The sequence below is a fragment of the Callithrix jacchus genome, chromosome 3 (genome assembly GCF_049354715.1).
Source record: "Callithrix jacchus isolate 240 chromosome 3, calJac240_pri, whole genome shotgun sequence".
NCBI classification, from domain to species: domain Eukaryota; kingdom Metazoa; phylum Chordata; class Mammalia; order Primates; family Cebidae; genus Callithrix; species Callithrix jacchus.
The window spans coordinates 186,509,145-186,535,930 of record NC_133504.1 but is presented as its reverse complement, the minus strand read 5'-3'; the positions used below and the strand labels follow the sequence as shown (position 1 = coordinate 186,535,930).

Below are 26,786 nucleotides of genomic sequence, written 5' to 3'. Positions count from 1 at the left end.
TATTTATTTATTGGGAGACAGTCTCGCTCTCTCCCAGGCTGGAGTGCAATGGCGCGATCTCGGCTCACCGCAACCTCTACCTCCTGGGTTCAGGCAATTCTCCTGCCTCAGCCTCCTGAGTAGCTGGGATTACAGGTACCTGCCACCATGACCAGCTAATTTTTGTATTTTTAATAGAGATGGGGTTTCACCATATTGGCCAGGCTGTTCTCAAACTCCTGACCTCAAGTGATCTGCTCATCTTGGTCTCCCAAAGTGCTAGGATTACAGACGTGAGCCACCGTGCCCGGTCAGGATCAGAGTTTTTAAAGACAATTGTAAAGGTAGGGGCTTGGGTAGTGAGGAGTCCTGATTGGTCAGGTTGGAGATGGAATCACAGGGGGTCAAAGTGAGGTTTTTCTTGCTGTCTTCTGTTCCTGGGTGCAATGGCAACTGGTTGAGCCACCATTACTGGTCTGGGTGGTATCAGTTGATCCATCAAGTGCAGGGTCTGCAAAATATCTCAAGCACTGATTTTAGGTTTTACAATAGTGATGTTATCCCCAGGAGCGATATGGGGAGGTTCAGACTCTTGGAGGCAAAGGCTGCATGACCCCTAAACTATGATTTCTAAACTTGTAGCTAATTTGTTAGTCCTGCAAGGGCAGACTGGTCCCCAGGCAAGACAGGGGTCTTTTCAGGAAAGGGCTATTGCCAATTTTGTTTCAGAGTCAACCCATAAACTGAATTCCTTCCCAAAGTTATTTTGGCCTATGCAAAGGAATGAACAAAGACAGCTTCAAGGTTGGAAGCAAGATGGAGTTGGTTAGGTCTGATTTCTTTCACTGTCATGATTTCCTCACTTATAATTTTGCAAAGGTGGTTTCAGAAGCTGGAGCAACTAGTTTAGATCTCAAGATAGAAAATGTGGGTCAAAAGAGAGACAGTGATATGAGAGAAGAAACCTGCCTCGAGCCAGCGTGCTAGCCTCGGCCACCGACTCAGATGGTGACCTGAGACAAATACAGTCCTGTTTCACATAAGCTGCTGCACTGGGGGGTCTCTGTCATAGCCACCTAGCCTGTTTCCTAGCTAATCCATCTGGGATTCCAGAAACGGGGATCACACGCAGGAGGCAGGCAAAGGGAACACTGGGGTGACCAGGAGCCCCCAGGGTGACAGCTGGGTGGTGGGCCTGGAGTGTGAACAGTCCAGATTGACACAGGAAGATGGAAAGTTCCAAACAATGAATCTACAGGGGCTGGGGAAGCAGAAAGTGAAAACTTATCTGATAGTTTCAACACATTGAGAAGAATTTTCTATTTTTCACAAATCAATTAGTGATCGATGTAGAAAAAAACCAGACAAACAAAAAACTAAAATAATTATTAGGCCCAGTGTAAATGAAAAGCAATCAGGCCGGGCACAGTGGCTCACGCCTATAATCCCAGCACTCTGGGAGGCCGAGGCTGATGGATCACTTGAGGTCAGGAGTTTGTGACCAGCCTGGCCAACATGGTGAAATCTGTCTCTACTAAAAATTAGCCAGGTGTGGTGGCAGGCACCTGTAGTCCCAAGTACTGAGGTAGGAGAATCATTTGAACCTGGGAGGCAGAGGTTGCAGTAAGCCAATATCATACCACTGCACTCCAGCCTGGGCAACAGAGTGAGACTTGGTCTCAAAAAAAAAAAAAAGAAAGAAACATAATCATAGTACTTTCTGTGGTCCAGCTGTGAATCCTATTCACACAGCACAGAAACGATGGACACGGATTTAACAAGGCCCAGTGAGGTGGTCCTGTTGGAAGGTGGCTTGTCCATTAAAGTCTGATTGAAGGAGGCCAGAGGGCCATATGAGAGATGGTTTTTCTTTCATGGTGTCCATGGATATTATCTCAAACTGGAAAACCAGAAATAGCATGTGAACAAAACATGGAGGTAATCAGCAGAAGAAACAGCTGCAAGGGGTGGAGGCCATTCCTCTGAGACGTGGCAACTGTGAGTGAGAGCAAAGGGATAGGGGCTTTACAAACCATGAGCATTTAACTCAATTTAAAGAGGAAGGAGGAGATGATTCCCTGCTGGAAAGGGGTCCCGATCCAGACCCCAGGAGAGGGCTCTTGGATCTCGAGGAAGAAAGAATTCAGGGCAAGTCCACAGTGCAAAGTGAAAGCAAGTTTATTAGGAAAGCAGAGGAATAAAAGAATGACTACCCTACAGTAGTAGAGAGAGCAGCCCTGAGGGCTGCTGGTGCCCATTTTTATGGTTATTTCCTGGTGATCTGCTAAACGAGGAGCGGATTATTCATGCCTCCCCTTTCTAGACCATGTAGGGTAACTTCCTGACATCACCACGGCATTTGTAAATTGTCATGGTGCTGGTGGGAGTGTAGCAGTGAGGATGGCCAGAGGTCACTCTCATCATTGCCATCTTGGTTTTGGTGGGTTTTAGCAGCCTCTTTACTGCAAGCTGTTTTATCAGCAAGGTCTTTAGGACCATATCCTATGCCAATCTCCTGTCTCATCCTGTGACTTAGAGTGCCTTAACCATCTGGGAATTCAGCCCAATAGGTCTCAGCCACATTTTACCCAGCTTCTACTCAAAGTGGAATTGCTCTGGTTCACATACCTCTGACAGTCCTGCTGTATGTCCCCTGATGGGTGGGGTGGAAAGTGTGAGAGGGGCTCAGAGACTGGCAGAACCTGAGCTGGGCTGGCAGGAGATGGAGATGCTCCCAAACCAAGGGCTTCCTGGGTGGCCCGATGTGAGGGCCCCATGGAGGGAGAGAATATGCTCTCTTCTGTCTCCATTCTGAAGCAGGGTTTGCTGATGACAGTCCCTGCACTTCCTTAAGCTCCTGCTTACTTACCTAGCTGCCCACTGGAAGGAAGCGTGTCTTGGCCATGGCCAGCACAGGGTAAAGAGGAAGACCCAGGCATCTCAGACCAACTTCCCCTTTTCATTCCTAAGACTGTAAACTTCCCCTTTTCATTCCTAAGACTGTAAACTGAAACCCTTTTCATATGTAATTCCTAAGCCTGTAAACTGAGATCCCTTTAATATGTTAAGTTATAAACCTAAGATTCTTCCACGTGTAACATCTAAAGTATAAGCCTATATAAAGTAGGAACCTTCCTTTGTTAGGGGAGCTTGGCTGTTAGGCAACTATGCCACCTTGCTCCCAGCCAAATAAACTCCTTCCTCCTGTATTTGGTGTCTGAGAGATCCATTTCCCGTGGCCACTCCTGCTATAAGGGGACTTGAGAACTGGAGAATGAATGATGGACTAAATCCATAAATTCATGAATGATTGAATAAATGATTGAAGGAATGAATGACTCCATGAATGAATGAATGTGTAAATGATGGTGTGATGGATACTTTGTTTCTTAACAAATCATAGCCACCCTGAAAAGCAGATCTTTATAATCCTGATTTCACAGAGGAGCCAACTGAGGCTGGAAAAGTTAGGAGGTGTACCAAGGCCCGTCCTATAAGATAGTGACAGGTGTGACCACTGATTGAGACCTACTGTGTACAGACTTTGCACTCTATTTCATTCTACATAAACCCGAGGCAGGTCCCATTATTACTCCGGTTCTAGAGGTAAGGAACTGGAGTTTCAGAGAGGTTAGGGAACGTGTCCAGGGCCACACAGTAAAGGCAGAGGCCAGACTGCAACCCAGGCCTCTAAAACCTATGCAGTCATAGGTTCTGGAACTGGGGTCTGGCCCCATTCTGTCTTGACCCCAAGTCTCTGTTCTTCCTTCACTGACACCACGAGACAAAGGGTTGTGGACGCCATGCCGCCTACAGAATCTAGGGCAAGCTGAAAGGTTTCTGTTGGTAACTGTATTAGTGTTCTCCAGAGGGACAGAACTAATAGGATCTATGTATAGATGAAAGGGGGTTTATTAGGGAGAACTGGCTCACGTGATTGCAAAGCAAAGTCCCATAATAGGCTGTCTGCAAGCTGGGGAAGAAGGAAGCCAGTAGTCGCTCAGTCCGAGTTCAAAAGCCTCAAAAGTAGAGAAGCCAACAGTGCAGCCTTCAGTCTGGGGCCAAAGGCCCCAGAACCCCCAGCAAACCGCTGTGTAAGTCCCAGAGTCCAAAGGCCGAAGAACCTGGAGTCTGATGTCCAAGGGTAGGAGGAGTGGAAGGAAGCATCCAGCACAGCAGGAAGGTGAAGGCCGGAAGACTCAGTAAGCCAGCTTCGCCTGCCTTCTTCAGCCTGCTTGGTTCAAGCCCCGCTGGCAGCCAATTGGATGGTGCCCACCCACATGGAGGGCGGGTCCTCCTCTCCCAGTCCACTGAGGCAAATGTCAGTTTTCTCTGGCGACACCCCCACAGACACACCCAGAAACAGTACTTCACCAGCTATCTAGGCATCCCTCAATCCAGTCAAGTTGACACCTAAGGGTAACCATCACAGTACCTGTCAGGATTCAGAAAATTCCTGCGTAGTAATTTCTGCCACGTTTTGCTGAAAGAAATCCAAACAGCCTCGAAAATGGGACAGCCTCCTTGACTTAAACTAAACACAAAGCCCTCCCAGGTTTGGAAATACCTGGAGAAACTTGCCCCATGGGTCTGAGCAGTTGTAAGAACAAGCAGGGGCAGTGAGCGGGGCACCAGCCTTGCTGCGGGGCCGTACGTCTATTTGATTTCCTCTCATCTTCCTCCCGTGCCATTCTGAGAGGAGGGTGCTCTCACCTGCACTGTTCCCATGAGGAAATGAGGCTTCAGGAATCTGACAAAGCTTCCAAAGTCCTGTGACTGGCAGCAACCAAGGTTTAGACGGCCAGACCTCCCTCCCAGCCCCCCAGGTGGAGAAGCAGGGAGCATGACAGATGAGGATGAGAGTGCATGGCAGGTCAGTCTGAAAAGGCAGCAATGCCACATGGTCTTCTAAACTTAGCTTAGCTCCAGGATGACTTTGAAAAGTGTTGCAGCCCTGTGGGCAGAAAATTGCACTTGCCTCGAGCTTCATTAAAGCAAACCAAGTTGGAAGGGATTGAAACAGCCAGAAAAATATGGGGAACTCAAACAAGGAAAAGGTGTGGAGTTCGTCTCTTTTTCTGGCAAATCTGGCAGCCTAGGAGACTTCACAAATGCATTCCAAGGCTCCTGGACTTCTTTTATTTCCTTCGAGATGGAGTCTCTCTCTGTTGCCCAGGCTGGAGTGCAGCGGCATGATCTCAGCTCACTACAACCTCCGCCTCCCAGGTTCAAGCAATTCTCCTGCCTCAGCCTCCTGAGTAGCTGGGATTACAGGCGCACACCACCATGCCCAGCTAATTTTTGGGTTTTTAGTAGAGACGGGGTTTTACCATGTTGGTCAGGCTGGTCTCAAACTCCTGACCTCATGATCCACCAGCCTCGGCCTCCCAAAGTGCTGGGATTACAGGCATAAGCCACTATACCCAGTGAGTCCTGGACTTTTAAAGGGGCTGAGGAAGTGGCCTGCCAGGGACAGGACTGCCCATGCTAGTGGAGGCGGGGGTGGGGAGGGAGCAACAGGATACCTGGTTTCGTCACAGCCTCATCACTTACCAGCATTGGGACTGTATCAGTTATCCCAAATTTAGCAGCCTAAAACCACATTCATCATCTCATAGTTTCTAGGGGTCAGGAACCCAAGAGTGGATCTGTAGGGCTGTTGGGTCCCACAGGGTCATGGGGTGTCCCTTATGCTGTGCTGAGGGGCAGGATCCGGGAATTAAAGAGACAGGACACTGAAGAACTGTTGAAGAGCTGCTGGACTTGGGGGGGCCACACCACCTGTGAGCAGAGATCAGTGAGAGCCCCAAATGCCCAGAAGCATCCATATTTATTAGGTACAAGCAGTGGGCAGGGTCGTGAGTGAGGTCATCATCTATAGGCTTAGTAATAGGACATACATAATCATGTGAGTCACAAGCGAGGGGCCACCCCATTATGACACCTGGGCAGAGAGGTGGGCTGTGTGCAGTAGGGGGCTGTGCCGTGCGCAGTAGTACAGGGTCGTGCACAGAAAAGGGGTCCACCCCCATTAGGTCACCAAGGCAAGGAGGTGGGCTGTGTGCAGCAGGTGTCGTGCGCAACACTTCTTATCTGGGGGCTAGAGACTTCAAAGGATTTCTAATAGAAGGATACTGTAAGCCAGTGCAGTGGGAGCTGACAGACTTGTGCTCTTCTCTTAAAATATTTATGGGAAGATGATTTGAGCCAGCACAGAAGCGAGAAAAGACTGACAGGGTGTACAGCCACTGTGACTGGTCACACCAGAGGGGTTCTTCTCCCTCAGTTATTTCCAGGATCTCAGGCCTGAGGCCGACTTTCCACAGGAACAGGATGCAAGGTGCTACAGCTCCTTTCTCAGGAGGAGAGGCTGTTGCTCCAAGCCTGCCATACAGCGTATGCCCTTTCAGGCAGGGCCGCCGCCGCCAGGGTCTTTGGTTCTCATCCTGGTCTGGCTGTTTTCCCATGTACTGCTTCTGTTCTGTGACTGCTCTAGGCATTCCTCCTACTACAAACTACTATATGGTTATATGGAAGGATTCTATAAATCAGCACTAAATGTGTGAGTACAGCTCCGACTACAATACCTATATGATTATATAGAAAGATTATATAGAACTAAGTATGCTAGATATAAGTACTAAGTATGATTAGATAAGCTAGATATTTTTAAGCAGTGAGTTATGCTTCAGGCACTAATTCTATAAACTAATATATGATTATATACAAAGGATTACATAAAGGAAATAGCTGAGTAATAACACTATAAGATATTCTTCAGGCACTAATTGTGCCTGGGGTCTGGACAGTTCTCCTTCCTCGGTGACCATGGCGGGTGTTACCCACATGGATTCAACAGGAGGTTCTGGCTTGCTGTCTCCCAGGAGCCGCAGGCGAGCGTAGGCCGTGGCTGCCATCTCTGTTTCCAAGCATACCGTGCGGCTGTTGGCTTGAAGCTTCAGGTCCTCAAGGCACAGGCTTCCCCACGGGGCTGCTCGAGACATGGCTTCCTCACCCAGAGTGATGGAGCCAAGAGAGAGAGCAGCCGAGCCAAAAGCCACAGCCTTTTGCAAGCAAACCTCAGAAGTGATGTCTTGTCACTTCTGCCATATTCAACTGGTCACACAGACCAATCCTGCTACCACAGAGGGAGCAGCGGGAAGGTGGTGGGGACTACTGGGGCCATCTTGGAGGCTGCCACAGGGATCCAAGGACAGCTTCTGCCCTGCTCTGTGCCTGGGGTTCCCTGGATGAAGTAGGGACACTAACATCACCCACACGAGATTTTCGAGAGCATGTCCACAAAGCAGCCAGGCGGCAGGAGTTCTGCAGCGGGTAGTTGGCTACCCACCCTGGGTCCCAGCTCCCTCCACTGGCGGGACTGATGTCCTTGGGGCTCTTCCAGCTTCTGCAGAAATGGAGAGCGGGGTACCCAGTCACCTCACACCTGGCCTGCTGGGCCAGGCTGTCAGCCCCAGCTATACACTTAGTCTCAGCTGGAGCTTCCCAAAACATAGCACCCAAGTTCTTTACATCTTTGGGGGCAGGATTCAGCATGGGACCCCACTGTCCTAAAGAGGCAGGTTATTCTGTGACTAAAATAGGAAGAAAAGAACCTTTCTGGCTAACCAGGGAAAAAAGCATTATCTGGTCAGCTGGAGGCAAGCTAGATACAGTGAGTTTAGCTGATCGATTTGATCACTTCTAGAAAGAAAGAAAAGGAAACCCAAGTGTTCTCTACTTGTTTTTTCACCCCCCAGGCTAGTTTCCAAAGTCACTGCAGATGTTCAGCGCTTCAGGAACAACCTGAACAATGGTTTGGTTTCCTAGCAACTGGGAAGCTTTCAGATCTCCAAATAATTGATCAAGTTATGAGTGACTCAAGCAATAGCAAAGTCGTTTTTAGAAAAACACAAAGCATCTTTATCTTCACCTGGGTGCTGTTAGAATTAGGTGTGGGGCCCACACAGTCAGATGACATCGTGAACCTCAGAGAGGCTCAGACAAGGTGCAGGAGGCAGCAACATTCAGAGATAACAGGTCCGGAGCAGGAACTCAAGGGTTTTCCTGGAGACACCTCAGAGAGGGGCTCAGGAGCATGGGGATCTGGGACTCTGGAGCCCTATCAGTGGCCCAGTCTGACACTGTCACTCCAGCTGAGTCTCTCTGGAAGCTGCAGGCGAGAACCATCTCCTCACCTTTTCCAGCGTGAGAGGTGCCCACATTCCTTGGCTCTTGGCCCCTTCCTCTATCTTGAAGCCTGGAGGGTGTCATCTTCCAATCTCTTGCCCTGACCCTCCTGCCTCCCTCTTACGAGGACACCTGAGATTACACTGGGCCCTCCTGGATAGGAAAGTCCAGACTCCTCTCCCGGGCCTCAAGATCCTTAACTTACTACCATCTGCAGCGTCCCTCTTGCCATGCAAGGAAACAAATGAACAGGATTTGGGGATTAGGACCTGGACATCTTTGGGGGCTGTGATTCTACCGGCCACAGTCTTCACAGTGGAAATGTTTACCTTGCAACAGCCGCCAGGATGAGAAAACGCATGTGATGTGTCCAGCACACAGTGGGTGCTTCTTTCATGTTGGTGAAATGGGCAGAGCATTGCAGTGCTCACGGTAGATGACTAACACTTTTCTCTACCTGCCATCGTCCATGGTCCATCTCCTCACAAACACCCCTCCCCGCAGGACAGGGGCTCTTCTCTGTTCACTGCCGCATCCCCTGTGCTGGGAAGAAAGAAGCACACAGCAGGTGCTCAGTATTTTGAATGAATGTTCATTTTCTTTGTCACGAAGAGGAAGCACCAGTTACTGGATAGGGGCCTGGCTGTCAAAGCGTGCTTTCCCCGGGCTGCTGGGTGAGATGCGTTGGGCCACACGGCTATTTAATAGCCCTGACACCCCATCTTGCTGATTGGGTGCTGGGATGGTGACAGGATTCTGTCCTCAGGTGGCAGACTCAGAGAGGCAGGTCCTGCTTCACGGGCATCTGCAGAAATATGGGTTTTTGTCACCTCACTTGGGAGTGCACTTGCATCATGTAAGATCAAAAAAAAAAAAAATGGAAAAGAGCATCTGAATAATTAAACTTTGAATGACTGGACTTTAACAGCATGTCTGAAGGAGGCAGAGTGGTCTTTATGATGGCTTCACCGCCCAAGAATGGACAATGAAGGCCCCCTGAAAGAATGCTCATGGGGTGCTGGGCTTCCAGAGGGCTTGGAAACCCTGGCGCCAAACCCTCTCCTGGCACTTGAGATGTCACCACTGAGTTGGGCCTTTCCTGACTCATTCTCTCAAATGCTACTTCATGGAAGCAAAGTGAGACTCTGCACTCGGGCCCTCCCTGGCTGTCCCTCAGCCCCATGGGGTGAAGGTTCAGCCCTGAGCAAGTGCCTGGGACACAGTACTAAATAATGGCTGTTCCTGCAGACGGGAGGTTCTTTCCCTGGGAGGGTCCATGGGCAGCCGCTGTAAAACCCAGGACAAATGTGGAGGCTGCAGTGAGTTGAGACAGCACCACTGCACTCCAGCCTGGATGACAAAGTGAGGTCCTGCTTCAAACAAGCAAGCAAACAAACATGGTATTGCCGGGAAGTTCTGACAACCGCTGACCCAGCCCGGACATTCCATTTTACAGATCGGGATACTGAGGCCTGGGGGCAGGTGTTAAATGATGCCTGGTCGCACAGGGGTTTGTGGCAGAATGAGTAGAACCCAGGACCATGCCCCATCTGGACTCTGCCCAAAAGACAGCACTCCTCCTCCTCCTCCAAGCTGCACCTCCGCTGATTGGTTGGAAAATAATTGGGGTGCTGAGCAGTAGCGTGGTGACCCAGGGGAAGGGGACAGGTGGAGCTCTGTCCCTCCCGCCCTGTGGTGTGCCATGTGCTAATGTGCTATGACCTCCACTCTGAACCTTGGTGTCCACGTCGGTAGATTGGGGATGTTAGAGCATCTTCCGCATGCAGGTGTGGTGAGGGAGATGCCGTGTTGTAATCTTTGTCCACTTGGAAAGCATCAGGCCGTTTCCCTCCCCTGCACAGTCAGTGGGGATCCTGAGGTGAGGGCAGAGTCACAGGGCCTTCCACAGCCTCAGAAACCCACAGGATGGGGAGAGGAAATGGGGCTGAACTCCAACCTCATCTCACTGCCTGAGAAAGAATCCCAGGGGCGAACATGTGGCTCAGAGTGATGACATCTCCTGAGCCTCTAATGTGTGGCTTCACACAGACCCTCCAGGCAGAAGGACAAACCAGGACAAGGGGACAGTGTGGAGGTGCAGCTGCCACCACCCAGCACCATAAGCACTGTCCAAGGAAAATGGGGCAGCCACATCCTGCACAGGTGGCCAAACCCGAGCGTGTGACCACTCAACATTCCCCACCCACGGCAGAGGTGACGCCTGCTGCCCGATAGAGCAGCCCAGCCTCTGGGGGACAGGGGCGGGTACAGGTCATGTCCTCAATCTCAGGGAAGACCCCAAAGACCCGAAGGGCTGGGACAGGAACAGGCCCCGCAAAAGGGGTGAGGTTTGCTGAGGGGCCCCCAGCTGCTTGGGCACCCCCAAGTTCTGATGATAATTCCGTAGGGTCATCACTGCATGTTAGGGAACACAGGATACGGTTTCACAACACACCCCTGCGTGGGCAGCAGTCCCCAAGCCGTGAATCACCACGCAGGCTCTAGTTCATGGGTAACTGGAATTCAAAAATAACTGTGACTGCGCACTTTCCACCCAGTACAATCCGAGTGGACGGCTGGGCTGACACTCCATGGTCACCTTCAGCACAGGTGTGTCTCCACAGAGGCAGCCATGCCCAGGCAACCCCACAATTATGACGGATGCCCCAGGAGCCCCTCCAGCTGGAGGTGAAGCCAGGGTCTGCCTTCAGCTATGAACGTCAGCCTTGCTCTTTTCTAACTCAAATTGCACTTGCATTTCATTCAGCAGGCATGTAGGCACTGAGGATTCTCATGCACGTACCAGAAGGACTTCTTTTAAGTAAAGAAAGGAAGGGAAGCACTGCAGGTTCCACCAGAGACTTTTATTTTAGCCAGGGAGGACCCTGGCTTTCTGCTCCACAGCACTGAACATGGTCAGGCTCTTCTGAGCACTGGCTGGGACCCCCCAGGGTTCTCTATTTCCCAAGTCCTGATGGATTCAGGCAAGACCCTCACAAACTCACCCACTGCCTGCTGAACAGGAGGGCCATGAGGCAGCCTGCGTGCTGAGGTCAGTGCAGACACACTGCCAGGGCACCGCCTCTCCCAGCCTCTGCTGGGGGCTGGACCTTGAACAAGTGACAGGCTCAAGCTGCTGTTCACATCCCCCAGGAAAGGCGACCAGCTGTTAAGGTTTAGCAGTGACCAAAGAAATAAGAAACGCTACTGTGGAGTTTACACAGATGCTTATTCGTTTCTTTAAACAACAAATCCAACACAAAAGTAAGAGGCAACAGGGTGCTTGAAGGAGAGGGAATCTCATCTGTAAAGTGCTGTTTGAGACACAGGGACCTCCTAGTCTAGCCTGGCACACCGCGTCACTCGGGGAAGGTGGCACTGGGGTGGGGACGGCATGCAATTCCCAACACACTTGGCATCCACAGTGAACAGGGCTCATCAGTGGCCACCCCTTCGTCGGGGTCCACGCCATCTACACATGGACATCTCTGCAGCGCGGTCTGCACACGTGAGCACACACGGCACCGATGCACGCGCGTCGGGCTGGGCCACACTGGGGAAGGGCCTCACAGCACATGCACTGGAAGCTCCTCAGTGGCGGGCGTGCTCAGGCCGCCGACAGGAACGGGAAGAAGAAGAAGTCGAAGGCGAACTTGATGGCGCCATGCACGGTGCTGCGCCAGTCGTGCTCGATCTTCACGTGCCGCCTGGCAGGCGAGAGCTGGGCCATGCGGTTGAGGCAACTGATGGCCTTGAGCTCGAAGACAGGCCACTTGCTGCCCAGGCGGCCCTCCAGGATGGTGCTGAACTCGATGAGGCTGCCCTGGCGCAGGCTGAGCAGCACGCTCTTGAACTCGCTGCTGGCCCGCAGCACGATGTCCTTGGTGACGTCGTCCTCCTCGCGGCTGCGCGAGCCGTCGGTGCCGCTGCTGAATGGCATGCCCACGGTGATCTCGAACTTGTAGCGGTCGAACTTCTTGATGTGGCAGGGGTGCTTGGCCAGCAGCTTGAGGCGGCAGAGCTCCTCCTCGGCTGTGGAGGTGTTGCCAGGCCTGCAGGTGGGGTAGGCCTCGCCGTAGAGGCAGCGCATCCAGTCGCCGATGAAGAAGGGGAGCATGTTGATGGCCGACTCGGCGCTGTTGTCGATGTCGGTCACGCGGACGTACTTGAAGCGGCCGGTCCACGTGACCCTGTGGCCCTCCAGGTGGCTGCAGAGGATCTGGGTGCGCGCCATGTTGGTCTCCTTCCAGGCACGCGGCCCGCACAGCGCCCCGTACTGCTGCCAGGTCAGCGTGGAGTTGTAGACCTTCATGCCCTCCGAGCGGTACACATAGAACCAGCAGAACAGCACGATGGCCGTGAGCCACACCAGGATGAGCTTGACCATGGAGCTCCGCGTCAGGGACTTCACCATCCCCACCACAGAGAAGCTGGCTTTGGTCCACCAGCGCAACAGCAGGGGCACACTGCACACTGCCATGGTGACTGCGATCTTGGTGAGCTCCAGAGACACGAACCACCGGGCGAACTGCAGCACGCCCACCAGGGCCAGGCCGGCCACCAGGATGGGGAGGGCGAAGAGGAAGAGGCAGTAGCCGATGGAGGCGCGGAGCAGCCCCAGGCCGGTGGACTCCAGCAGGATGACCACGGAGAGCTCACACCACATGAAGCACACCAGGTAGGGCACCAGGTAGCAGTAGGTGCCCTTGAAATTCCTCAGCTGCGCCATGCGGAAGAAGAGGTAGAGCAGGTAGATGTACAGCATGCAGGGGACGCTGACATTGAGGACGACCAGGTGGCCGACAGGCACGGTGAGGAAGGTCTGGCCGAGGACCTTCAGGTAGGGCCAATCCAGGGGCATGGAGGGCAGCAGCGACAGCAGGCCGGCGGTGACCTCGGTGGCCAGGGCCCTGCGGGTGTAGGGCTCCGCATGGGTGCTCAGGCTCAGGTAGCTGGTCACGGTAAAGAAGCCGGTGATGACAGCCAGCTCCGAGCATGGGATGCAGTCTTTGCTGGCAATGGGGAAGGAGAAGATGACAAAGAAGACGGAGAGCAGGAAGTGGGCATAGGGCTCCAGGTGGTTCCAGCCGAAGTTGACTTCAGCCTGCTCCACGTCCAGGTTGGGCTCGAAGCGCAGCAGCAGGTCAGTGAGGGTGCGGAAGTTCTCCCAGGCCTTGCTGTCCTGGAAGACCTTTAGGGTACAGATCACCATGGAGATGAAGGACAGGTAGAAGATGACCAGCGGGATGAAGAAGGCGAAGAAGTCAATGGTGAGGTTGCTGATGATGAAGAAGAAGATGAGCGCGTTGATGTGGTGTGTAGGGATGATGGTAGACAGCCAGTGCATGCCCGCCCTGGAGGCCACATCGATCAGGTACTCCTTGATCTCCATGATGGCATGCAGTGGGTACTTGACCACCTTGAAGAGAGACGGTACGTGGGAACCAGGCTGGGGCAAGACTGCCACACTCTCATCTCACACCTCCCTCTGACCACCCTGCCTCCTGGCAAAATGAACCCACATCTCTGCGTTTTCTGTCGCCAGCCCCATCCCAGTGGTCCTCCCTCCATCCTTCTCCAGGTGGCCCTCCCCACGCTCTGCAGTTCCTGTGGGACCTCTCTCTTCTGGGCCTGGAGCCCCTCTCTCGCTCCCCTGCACACACGCACATTCACACATGCACATGCAACCAACCTTACCCCGTGCCTGGCTCCCCCACTTCTGCCAGCGTGACCAGACACATGTGTGCTTCTCTTCCTGCAAGACCTCCAGCACCTGGAGGGACCCATTTCCCTTCCCTCAGGGCTGCCCACATGAGGAGACTTTGGAGCCCTGGGATTGCCATCTGGGAGCTGGCTTTGTGACCTAGCTCTGCACTGCAGCAAGGACGGCACCTCTCTGAGTATCCATGAAGGGAAATGGCAATCCTTAAAAGACTAGGCTGGGCTCTAGGAGGTGAAGCCATAGGCAGTCCCAGGAGGGGCGGCAGAGCAAGCATTAAGGGAATAGGGGTTCGGTGTAGACACAGGCAGAGGGGCCAATACGACTCTCCCAGCGAAGACACCATTCAGCTGCACAGGGCAGCTGGGTGAGCTGCCCTCCCTGTGGCAGGAGACCCTGAGAAACAGCTGCAGGCCACCTTCCACCCCTACATACATGCACACATTCACACAAACATGCAACCCACCCCTACACACACACACACACATACACATTCACACACACACACACAGGCAACCCACCCCTACACACACACACACACACACACACACACACACACATACACATTCACACACACACAGGCAACCCACCCCTACACACACACACACACACACACACACATACACACAACCCACCCCTACACGCATGCACATTCACATGCACACAACCCAGCCCTATACACACACACGCAACCCACCCCTACACATGCACATTCACATACACATACACACACACATACACATTCACACACACACACACAGGCAACCCACCCCTACACACACACACACACACACATACACATTCACACACAGGCAACCCACCCCTACACACACACACACACACACATACACATACACATACACACAACCCACCCCTACACGCATGCACATTCACATGCACACAACCCAGCCCTATACACACACACAACCCACCCCTACACACGCACATTCACATGCACAACCCACCCCTACACACACATACACACACACAAACCTATCCCTAAAACACACATACCCCTACACCCACACACAACCTACCCCTACACATACAACCCACTCCTACACACATACATGCAACCCACCCCTACACATACATTCACACACATGCAACTCACCCCTACACATACACATGCAACAACCTTACACACGCATTCACACACACACATACGCAACCCACCCCTATACACACACATACATTCACACACAGGCAACCCACCCCTACACACACGCACATTCACATGCACACAACTCACCCCTACACACACACAAACCTATCCCTACAACACGCACATATCCCTACACCCACACACAACCTACCCCTACACACATTCACACACACACAACCCACTCCTACACACACATTCACACACATGCAACTCACCCCTACACATACATTCATACACACATGCAATGTATGTGTAGGGGTGGGTTGCATTCACACATAGGCAACCAACCCCTATACACACCACATTTACACACAACCAACCCTACACACATGCACATTCACACACATGCAACCCACTCCTACACACTCATGCACAAACAACCCACCCCTACACACACACAATTAACACACACACACGCAACCCACCCCTACACATGTACACATTCATACACACACAATCCACTTCTTCATGCACATGTGCACACCCACCTACACACGTGCATTCACATGTGTGCACACCCAGTCCTACCCATACGTGCACTTTCACATATGCACACCCACCCCCACGCAGTGTACACTCACGGGCACACCCACTCCACTGCACACTCGTGCACCCTCATGCAATCCACCCTAACACATGTACACATGCACACACTACCCTATACATGTGAACTTATACATACACACCATCACGAGGCCCCACCATTGCTGCTAATAGGGACACAGTCCCACACAGCCATGAGCAAAGGCTGCCTTCCCCCACCTGTGGGTCCTGCTCCCCTGCTCTGCATCAGCACTAAGGTCAGAAGCAGCTCTCAGCCTTCGCATGGCCAAGAGGAGCAGAGAGCTGAGGGAGGGATGCTGGGAGCAGCCTCAGGAGCCAGTGAAGCCGTGCTGCTCCCCAGGGCCAGCCCCCACACCTGCCTGGTCTGTGCAGAACTCAGAGGCCCTGAGCCCTGCGAGAACATGGGGGAGCCAGGCAGAGAGACTGGAGCGGGGAGGGGAGAAAGTGTCCATGGTGCCAGTGCTCATGCAGTGTGGTATGTCATACAGGGCAGGGTCTGGGCATCTTCAGGACTGCCAGGGGCCTGGACCAACAACACGGAGTGGATGCCCAGGGGGTGGCCCCACCTGGGGGTAGGGAAGCCTTGCTGTGTGTCCAGAGCCCACTGAGGGGCTATGTGACAGCCAGGTTGGAGCACCAACAGACAGGAAGTGGCAGCCACACCCCATCAGCTCAGGGCCTCGGGACACCAGCCCCCCAAATCCCCTGGAGCAGGCTTTCTCCACCCGCTGCACCAGAGAGCCAAGGAGTGATCCTAGGTGAATGGCAACTGGGTGACACCACCAGAATGTGGCCCTCACCTGACAAGAGCCTTGGCTAACAGCTCTGGATGACTAGGACACCTGGAAGCAACCAGAAGACTGAGTCTTCCACAGATAAGAGGGCCAGGCTCATGGGGGAAACGGAAGGGTTGAGGATGTGTGTGTGCACGTCTACACACACATATGGGGGAACAGCTCAGTTGCTTTGTATATATTTGTGACAGTACACTTAATCTCTGTTTTATGACAAGCCAATAAACTATGAAAGCAGCTAACAGCGCCCCCAGCTCTCTCTGGGGTGAACAACCTTCTCCATGAGCAGAGAGGTACTCACACTGCCAGGAGACAGCTAGGGGAGACGAGGGAAGACCACGCACTGCAGCGTTTGCAGCATTTGAGGGCATTTCCAATGCTTGCCAGAGAGCCAGAGGGCACTTATGAAAAGAAACCTCCTTCAGCATTTGTCTAGGGCAAGCCCCTTGAGTATGATGCCAGGCCAGCAGCTAAAATCAACAGCTAGAAGTGAGTCAACACGTGCATCAGCCAGCAGGCTGCTCAGTCAATCCCTGTGTGGGGACCTTGCTAACAGCAGGACAACTAAAGTTTGCCCCAGGCTGCCACTGCTCACCGCTGTCTCACGCACGACTGGCACAGTAGCCAGGGGGTGGCCGTGGTAAAAATTAATCTGAAATCCCATCTACTCAAAGCCATGCACGCTGTTTTGTCTAGAGGAACACACATAACACCTGGTTGAGAGGACCTTTAAGAGACAAGGAAGATTCTAGAACATTATGTTAGATGGCATCTAGCCTCTGCTCCGACAGTGCGGAGGGGCTGGCCCCACCCCTGGGCTCAATGAGTAGGGAATAATCCCCTTTATAAAGCTCCAATTTCTGCTCTTTGCAGTGTCCACCCAAGACCTTCCTCTGACATGGGACTAAAAAGTTGAGTCACCTATTCTGCAGAGAAGGTCCAAACAAATTCAACTCTTGAGATGGAAAAAATAATGAAATTTTAAAAATATGAGTCAGGAATCTGCTTCTATGAATAGAACACTGCAGAGCTCTGTCTGGGCCCACAGTAATCGGCCCTTCTGCTCCCATGAGAAACCAGGAAGCAGCGTCACCACGCCGGCAGCTGAACAGACTCGTGAAGAAGGCAGGCTGGGGAAGGGAGCTGAGACCAGATTCTGCCCAAACCTCTTGGCAAAAATGTACCCATGTTGGCTCTTCGAATTATGTAATGTTAAAAATGTTAGGATTTTAAGATATTATTAAGTTTGTTTTCAGAGGATTTTATCTACAATGCACCATGCCCCTCCAGGCTCCAGAAGAGAGCTGTGTGGAGTCTGGAACGTTCTTTGTGGGAGTAAGGCTGGCTCACAAAGAGGCATCTGTCATTTTCACTTTGGGTTAAGACCTCTCCTTGTTCTGCAAAAGGCTACTAAAAGCTGGAACAGCTCTCAGCCCTGGGAGATGCTTGTGACGATTCATTACCTCCCTTCACAAGAGACTCCTAAGAAGACAAACTGTGAAGAAATCAAAGTGCTGAAGCTTTAAAAAACTGAAGGGAGACAGAGCCTTGTTTATCTCTTGTCAGAATAGTTTAAATCTCTCCCTTCTGAAAAGGACTTTCAGCCTGGGCACAGTGCCTCACACCTGAATCTCAGCAGTTTAGGAAGCCAAAGTGGGAGGCTCAGTGGTCCCAGGAGTTTGAGACCAGCCTGGGTAATATAGTGAGACCCCCATTGCTACCCAATTTTTTCCAAAAATTAGCTGGGTGTGGTGGCACATGCCTGTAGTCCCAGCTCTTTGGGAGGCTGAGGTGGTGGAGATTGCTTGAGCCTGGCATGTTGAGACTGCAGTGAGCTGTGGACTGCGCCACTGCACTCCAGCCTGGGCAACAGAATGAGACCCTGTCATGAAATAACACAGAAAAATAGGACTTTCAGATGCTTCACAACATTGACTCACCACCTGTAAGTAGGTGACATATAATTTCCCAAACAGGATGCGTACGTGAGGAGGCATTATTATAACAGTACTTACACCAGGATGGCATAAACTGGGACACCCAGGCCATGGCCTCCTGGCCCAAAGGGTCTTCCCCAAGTTACCCTTTCATCTGTGACCCTTACTGGCATTTGAGGAGTGTCTTTGCCCAAATTGTGCCAGCACCCCAGCTTCCTCCTCTCCTGTTAGTAAGACGATGGACCCGGTATGTGAATATGCTTGCCTAGGGCCAGCTCTGAGTGGACTGTCAGGAAAAGCCACGTGCTTCCTTGGTTCAAGTTCTTGGCCATCCTGGCCTGTGTCTCAGAGCCTCTGCAGACTGGTTGGTGCTGTACCTAGACATACAGCCTGTCCCAAATGGGAAGAGCAGAGCCTTCCACCTGCCACCCTAGAGGACTCACAGCTCTGGGCATTCAGGGGGATCACACTCAGACCCGACTGGCTCTGAGTCCCTGGAGTGGGGCTGTCGTGCCTGCTGCTCTCTGGGCTAAGCCGCTCCTGCAGCACTTGGGTTCCTGCTCTGACCCTCTCCCTGACTCCAGGACAGTGACCTTTCAGCCTACTGCCTGCCTGACAGCTGTGGCCTAACCATCTCCTGGTCCTGGCCCTGACTCATGCACCCATCTGAATACTGACAGCAGTTCCTCCATGTTCTCAGTCAGTTCAGAAGACAGAGCTCCAGAGTGCCTGCATGATTACTGCCTGCAGGTAGCTGTGACAATCATCTGCTGGGGCCCCTTGTGCTAGCCTCAGCCTGGGGATCCTGGGTCAGGAGGCCAAGCCTCTGGAAATCCTGCTGTTCTCTGCAGAGTGAGATACGTAAGTGTCTAATTCAACTATGCAAGCTGAACCAGGGGCAATTCTGTGAGAGGCCATAGGGCCACATGGCCAAGAAAACTAAGAAAAGCTGTCAGGCCAGGAGGAGCCTGCATCGCTGGGCTTCCTGATCCCTGCTTTCGCCTGTTCACATCCTCCAGGTGTGCCCACTGTCACCCTGCACAAGTGCCACCCACCACGCTCCCACACCGGGCCTCGTTCCCTGAGCCCTTGCAGATCTGGGGGCAGTGGGCACCTCTGCACAGCCTCCCTGGCCTGATGGACATGAGCTCTTTGTCTTGGGGGAAGGCATCTTCAAGACACTAACCTCCACTCTAGACCACACATAGGGAATTCTGTTAAGTGACAAAGTCTAGATGAGAGTTGGCCTCCAGCCCCGACCCACTGTCCTCCACATTGTGCTGTGCAAAGAAAGACCAGTGCTTGCCATCCCAGCACTCCCACCCAACACTACCCCTGGTTTCCAAGCATGACAGCTCAGAAAAAAAAGGCCTCCCTCCCAAGGACACATCCTTATGAGGACAGCTGATGCCCCGAGGTACCAGCAGCACGGTTGTAGGACATTCTGTTAGGCGAGGACCTCCCCACCTGCAGCTTCCCAGAAGGTGCCCCGCCTAAGGTGCATGAGTCCCTGGGAGGCAGGCTCTGCCTGGCCAGGGTCGGTCACTCACCTTCAGGCGCAGCGGCAAGTCCTCAGGGCTCTTCCCCGCCAGCTCGTCATCATCTTCGTCGTCCTGAAGGAACAGGCTGCTGGGGATGACGCCCTTGGCGTACTTCTTAGTGATCTCCACAAAGTCATCCAACGCGATGTAGTTCTTGGCTGAAGCATGAGAGAAAACAGCATGGGGGCCCCCCACTGCAGCCCCACTGCCACCCTCACACAGAGGATGGGCCGGGGACAGCGGAGTTGGAACAAACTAAGAAAGGAGCTGAACGGGTTCAGGTGGAGGAAATCTTTCCCTGGGTGGCCTGAGGGGTGAGGACCAGGCTGGGTGAGGAGGACGGGGCAGGTCTGCTAAGAGCCAGCCTCCATTTCCAGCCCCTGGGTGTGCTGTCCCCTCCCCAAGTGTCCGTTTCTGCTTAGCTCCTCATGCCTGGGGCCACTCACCCACACCTTTCAGCCCAGCCCACCTGCTAAGCCTTACAACCTGCATCTCCAGTGCATGCTCTCACCCTCCTCTGCCTCCAGCTGGCGTGGGGCTTCTTATAGCATAGGTGACACCCTGCCAACCACTCCATCTAACATGATCTGCACAGGGACTACTCTGCGCCCACCAACCCCTCCATTCAACATGATCTACCACATGATCTACCACCACGCCTACTGTGCCCCTGCTAACCCGTCCATCCAACATGATCTACCACATGCCTACTATGCGTCTGCTAACCCCTCCATCCAACGCAATCTGCCACACGCCTACTATGCGCCTGCTACCCCCTCCATCCAATGCAATCTGCCACATGCCTACTATGCACCTGCTACCTCTCCATCCAACATGATCTACCACACACCTACTATGCGCCTGCTAACCCCTCCATCCAACACGATCTGCCACACACCTACTATGCGCCTGCTAACACTTCTATCCAATGTGATCTGCCACACACCTACTATCCACCTGCCACACACCTACTAATGCACCTGCTACCCCCTCCAATCAACATGATCTGCCACACACCCACTATGCGCCTGCTAACCCCTCCATCCAACATGATCTACCACACACCTACTATGCGCCCGCTAACCCCTCCATCCAACATGATCTGCCACACACCCACTATGCGCCCGCTAACCCCTCCATCCAACATGATCTGCCACACACCTACTATGCGCCCGCTAACCCCTCCATCCAACATGATCTACTACATGCCTACTATGCGCCTGCTAACCCCTCCATCCAACATGATCTACTACATGCCTACTATGCGCCCGCTAACCCCTCCATCCAACACGATCTGCCACACACCTACTATGCGCCTGCTAACACTTCTATCCAATGTGATCTGCCACACACCTACTATCCACCTGCCACACACCTACTAATGCACCTGCTACCCCCTCCAATCAACATGATCTGCCACACACCCACTATGCGCCTGCTAACCCCTCCATCCAACATGATCTACCACACACCTACTATGCGCCCGCTAACCCCTCCATCCAACATGATCTGCCACACACCCACTATGCGCCCGCTAACCCCTCCATCCAACATGATCTGCCACACACCTACTATGCGCCCGCTAACCCCTCCATCCAACATGATCTACTACATGCCTACTATGCGCCCGCTAACCCCTCCATCCAACATGATCTACCACACACCTACTATGCGCCCGCTAACCCCTCCATCCAACATGATCTGCCACACACCTACTATGCGCCCGCTAACCCCTCCATCCAACATGATCTACTACATGCCTACTATGCGCCTGCTAACCCCTCCATCCAACATGATCTACTACATGCCTACTATGCGCCCGCTAACCCCTCCATCCAACATGATCTGCCACACACCTACTATGCGCCCGCTAACCCCTCCATCCAACATGATCTACTACATGCCTACTATGCGCCTGCTAACCCCTCCATCCAACATGATCTACTACATGCCTACTATGCGCCTGCTAACCCCTCCATCCAACATGATCTACTACATGCCTACTATGCGCCCACTAACCCCTCCATCCAACATGATCTGCCACACACCTACTATGCGCCCGCTAACCCCTCCATCCAACATGATCTGCCACACACCTACTATGCGCCCGCTAACCCCTCCATCCAACATGATCTGCCACACACCTACTATGCGCCCGCTAACCCCTCCATCCAACATGATCTGCCACACACCTACTATGCGCCCGCTAACCCCTCCATCCAACATGATCTGCCACACACCTACTATGCGCCCGCTAACCCCTCCATCCAACATGATCTACCACACACCTATGCGCCTGCTAACACTTCTATCCAACATGATCTACTACATGCCTACTATGCGCCCGCTAACCCCTCCATCCAACATGATCTGCCACACACCTACTATGCGCCCGCTAACCCCTCCATCCAACATGATCTGCCACACACCTACTATGCGCCCGCTAACCCCTCCATCCAACATGATCTACCACACACCTATGCGCCTGCTAACACTTCTATCCAACATGATCTACTACATGCCTACTATGCGCCCGCTAACCCCTCCATCCAACATGATCTGCCACACACCTACTATGCGCCCGCTAACCCCTCCATCCAACATGATCTGCCACACACCTACTATGCGCCCGCTAACCCCTCCATCCAACATGATCTACCACACACCTATGCGCCTGCTAACACTTCTATCCAACATGATCTACTACATGCCTACTATGCGCCCGCTAACCCCTCCATCCAACATGATCTGCCACACACCTACTATGCGCCCGCTAACCCCTCCATCCAACATGATCTACTACATGCCTACTATGCGCCTGCTAACACTTCTATCCAACATGATCTACTACATGCCTACTATGCGCCCGCTAACCCCTCCATCCAACACGATCTGCCACACACCTACTATGCGCCCGCTAACCCCTCCATCCAACATGATCTGCCACACACCTACTATGCGCCTGCTAACCCCTCCATCCAACATGATCTGCCACACGCCTACTATGTGCCCGCTAACCCCTCCATCCAACATGATCTACTACATGCCTACTATGCGCCCGCTAACCCCTCCATCCAACATGATCTGCCACACACCTACTATGCGCCTGCTAACCCCTCCATCCAACATGATCTGCCACACGCCTACTATGTGCCCGCTAACCCCTCCATCCAACATGATCTACTACATGCCTACTATGCGCCCGCTAACCCCTCCATCCAACATGATCTACCACACACCTATGCGCCTGCTAACACTTCTATCCAACATGATCTACCACACACCTATGCGCCTGCTAACCCTCCATCCAACATGATCTACTACACGCCTACTATGCGCCCACTAACCCCTCCATCCAACACGATCTGCCACACGCCTACTATGCACCTGCTACCCCTCCATCCAACATGATCTACTACACGCCTACTATGCGCCCGCTAACGCCTCCATCCAACAAGATCTGCCACACACCTTCTATGTGCCTGCTAACCCTTCTATCCAACATGATCTGCCACACGCCTACTATGTGCCCGCTAACCCCTCCATCCAACATGATCTGCCACATGCCTAAGATGCGACCGCTAACCCTCCATCCAACACGATCTGCCACACACCTACTATGCGCCCGCTAACCCTCCATCCAACACGATCTGCCACACGCCTACTATGCGCCCGCTAACCCCTCCATCCAACATGATCTGCCACATGCCTACTATATGCACCTGCTACCCCCTCCAACCAACATGATCTGCAACATACCCACTATGCGCCCGCTAACCCCTCCATCCAACATGATCTGCCACACACCTACTATGCACCTGCTAACCCCTCCATCCAACATGATCTGCCACACACCTACTATGCACCTGCTACCCCTCCATCCAACATGTGTCTGCCATGGGCCTACTACATGCCTGTTAACTCATCTATTCAATATGCATCCTGCTATGGGTCGACTTACCCCCTCCATTCAACATGTTCCACCAAGAGCCTGCCACGTGCCCATTCAACACGATCCACCGAGAGCCTACTCCATCCACCACATGACCTCTCCATCCAACATGATCCACTGAGAGCCTACTACTTGCCCACTGACCCCCTCCATCCAACATGATCTGCAAGAAGGAAACAAGGCCCCTGAAGGACCCCAGCTGCCATGGGTGAGACGGTGTCCAGGAAGGCCTCCATGGGAAGGATGGGAAAGAAGAGACCATGCTGGGGCAGGGCAGAGGCAGACTAGCCAGGGTGCTGCAAAAACCCTAGGGAGGAGACAGGCTGCATCCAAGATGACAGCCATGATGGTGGGCGTTGATAGATCTTCTAATGGATCGGCTGTATGTGCAAGAGGAGAGGAGACAAGGCAATACCCAGGATACAGCGGCAGCAAAGAGAGATGAGGCAGCCTTGGCGAGGGAGCCTGCACAGGTGGCAGGTGGCACAGGCCTCCACAGCTCACTGTGGACACAAGTGAGCTGAGCATGGGACAGCCAAGCACAGGAGATGCGAAAGGAGCATGGGCTGGATGCAGCCTGGGCAGGCTGGGTGCTTGTGGTCAAGGACAGCATTTGACACAAGGGAGTGGTCACTAGTGCCACCCATACAACTCCCTACCAGGGCACGGTCTCTACGGGAGGACCCTGGTCCCCACAAAAAGAACCTTGTCCTCACAGGGACAAACATCTGGGGCAACACAATGTCCAGAGGGTCGAGAGACAGGACATCAGTCTAGGGATCCCAAGGAGTAGGCTGTGTGGCAGCAAGAGGACCGGGCCCAGTGGGGAAATGGCTCTAAGGAGAAGAGTGGTCACTTTTGTCCATGCTGCTGACGGATCAGGTCAGACAATGACAAGAAGTGACCCAGCAAGCGTGTCACTGATGGCCTGGATGAGCCACTTTGGTGGAATAACATGGGAAAGGCCTGAGAACACGGGAGGGGGATGACAAACACTCGTTTCTGGGAGTTCTGTTGGAAAAGCAGGCAGAGGAACAGGTGATGCCTGATGGGAATGTTCTGATGAGGGGGACACAATGCAGCTGCTGGGGCACTGTCCCTGAGGGCCTGGGGGAGGAGACCACAGGCTGGCGGCGCTGACTCATAACTCATCCCCATAACAGTGACAGGGCCTAGCGGCAGGGGTGTCTGGCTCATCACGAATGCCCACGGGATGGGAAGTGAGGCTGGGGTCTAGACTGTCTGCAGTGCCACCCAGGATGGAGACCCAGGCTGGGCTGCTCCTGCCCAGAGGCGCCTCACTTCAGGAAAGAAAGCACCATGCTACCTCGGTGGCAAGACACTGTCACAGCCTCTCTGTTCCTTGGATTTCCAAGAGTCACAGATTTCTTCCCATTTCCATGTGAGGTATTTCTTTGTCTCCCCCAAATGGAGCAGGAAAACAGAAGCCCAAGCACCCATGTCTGCCCACACAGAGGCAAAGGCTCCCACCACACCTTCTGGACCACGTCCACCCACGCAGAGGCAAGAGCTCCCACCGCATCTTCTGGACCATTTCCTCACTGGCCCGGTGGGAAGGTGGGATCTGTGCTCACACCTGTACTCTGACCCCCATAACCACAGAGGCTCCTAGGATAGGCGAGGTCCCTCAGTCCCCTCGTCTGACCACCTTGCTGTTCAGAAGAAGAAACTGAGATCCAGAGAGGAAAATGAGAACTGCTCATGTCACAAGAAGAGTATGTGGCAGACCTGTGTCTGGGCCCAGCCCCCCATTGATACTGAGCCCCTGTGCCCCTCGCCTGTCTATTTTCTCCAGGACAGAGCTCCCAGTGCCTCAGATTGCAGAGTCTACCCAACATGGACGGAACACAGTGAGGCTGGGCAGCTGCACAAACATCCTAAAGGCACTCCGAGCTCAGTGTGCCCCAGAGGCTCTATCCTCCCACTCAGGATCTGCCTGCCCCATTCCCTGCCTACCTAGAAAGGGCCCATGTTGGGTTGGGGCCCATGCTGGGGCGGAGCCCCTCCCACACCCTGCTGGGTCTCCTAGGCCTTTGCTCATGCTGCTCCCTTTGCCTGGAGCCCCCTCCCCTAATGCCCTCCTCATCTTTCCCCACTCAGGACTCCCCCTCTGGTCCCCACCTCTAGGATTTCTCTGTCCAGGAGGGACTGGCATTTCATGGTTTCTGTCCCATGTCTGCCTTCGCTCCAGTGCATGCGGTCCAGGTGGGCAGGGTCCACTCCTAACACCCAGAACACTGACCCCCAAATGGACTGCCTGAGATCCTGGCAGGGCCAGGATGGGGGGGTCCCACAGGAAGGAGAGGCCGCCCTGCAAGTACAGGCTGGGAGGTACGGGTGAGGTGGGACAGGGGCTACACTCACACTCACTGCTGACCAGGCGTTCCAGCATCCGCCTCTGCTTCTGCAGGGACTTTGGCACAGGGCCTGGCTGTGCTCCTCCATCTGTAGCAGACAGGGTGGACTGACAGTCAGGCAGGTTGACTATCTCCTTGTGCCCTGCAGCCCACCAGAAACTGGCGTACCGTTCCTAGGGTATGCCCATTCCAGGGGCACCCTATGTTCAACCCCAGGCCCCCAGAGCAGGCAGCACGGGGCTGCCACACCTTTACACCTCCAGCAGCTGGGGGGACTCAGCACCCTGTAGAGTGCTCCCACTTGGCGACAGATGCAGTCCCTCCCATTGGTGGACACGGTCACAGAGCACTGGGCAGAATAGCCTCTGGTTTGTTCAATGAGTGAGCACTTGAGCCAGGGCAGATGCTGTCAAAATGCTACCCACACACCTCCCCAGCAGGACAGTCTCTACAGGAAGGCTCTGGTCCCCTTGTCCCTACGAGGAAGGCCCCTGTCCTCATAGGGAAGGTCCTGGCCCCTGTGGGAAGGTCCCAGCCCCTGTGAGAAGCTCGTGGCCCCTGTGGGAA

General features: G+C 53.4%; 1 protein-coding gene across 1 annotated transcript in view; it reads right to left on the bottom strand.

The window, feature by feature from the left end:
* Positions 1-11,012: 11,012 nt before the first annotated feature.
* WFS1 (wolframin ER transmembrane glycoprotein) overlaps positions 11,013-26,786 on the bottom strand; it is a 35,866-nt gene continuing 20,092 nt past the window's right edge. Inside the window, exons 6-8 of the mRNA XM_002746008.6 lie at positions 26,227-26,307; positions 19,899-20,047; positions 11,013-13,588 (exon numbers count right to left, since the gene is read on the bottom strand). Of these exons, the coding sequence (XP_002746054.3) occupies positions 11,777-13,588; positions 19,899-20,047; positions 26,227-26,307 (2,042 nt within the window). The 3' untranslated portion in view covers positions 11,013-11,776. The remainder of the gene's footprint in view (positions 13,589-19,898; positions 20,048-26,226; positions 26,308-26,786) is intronic.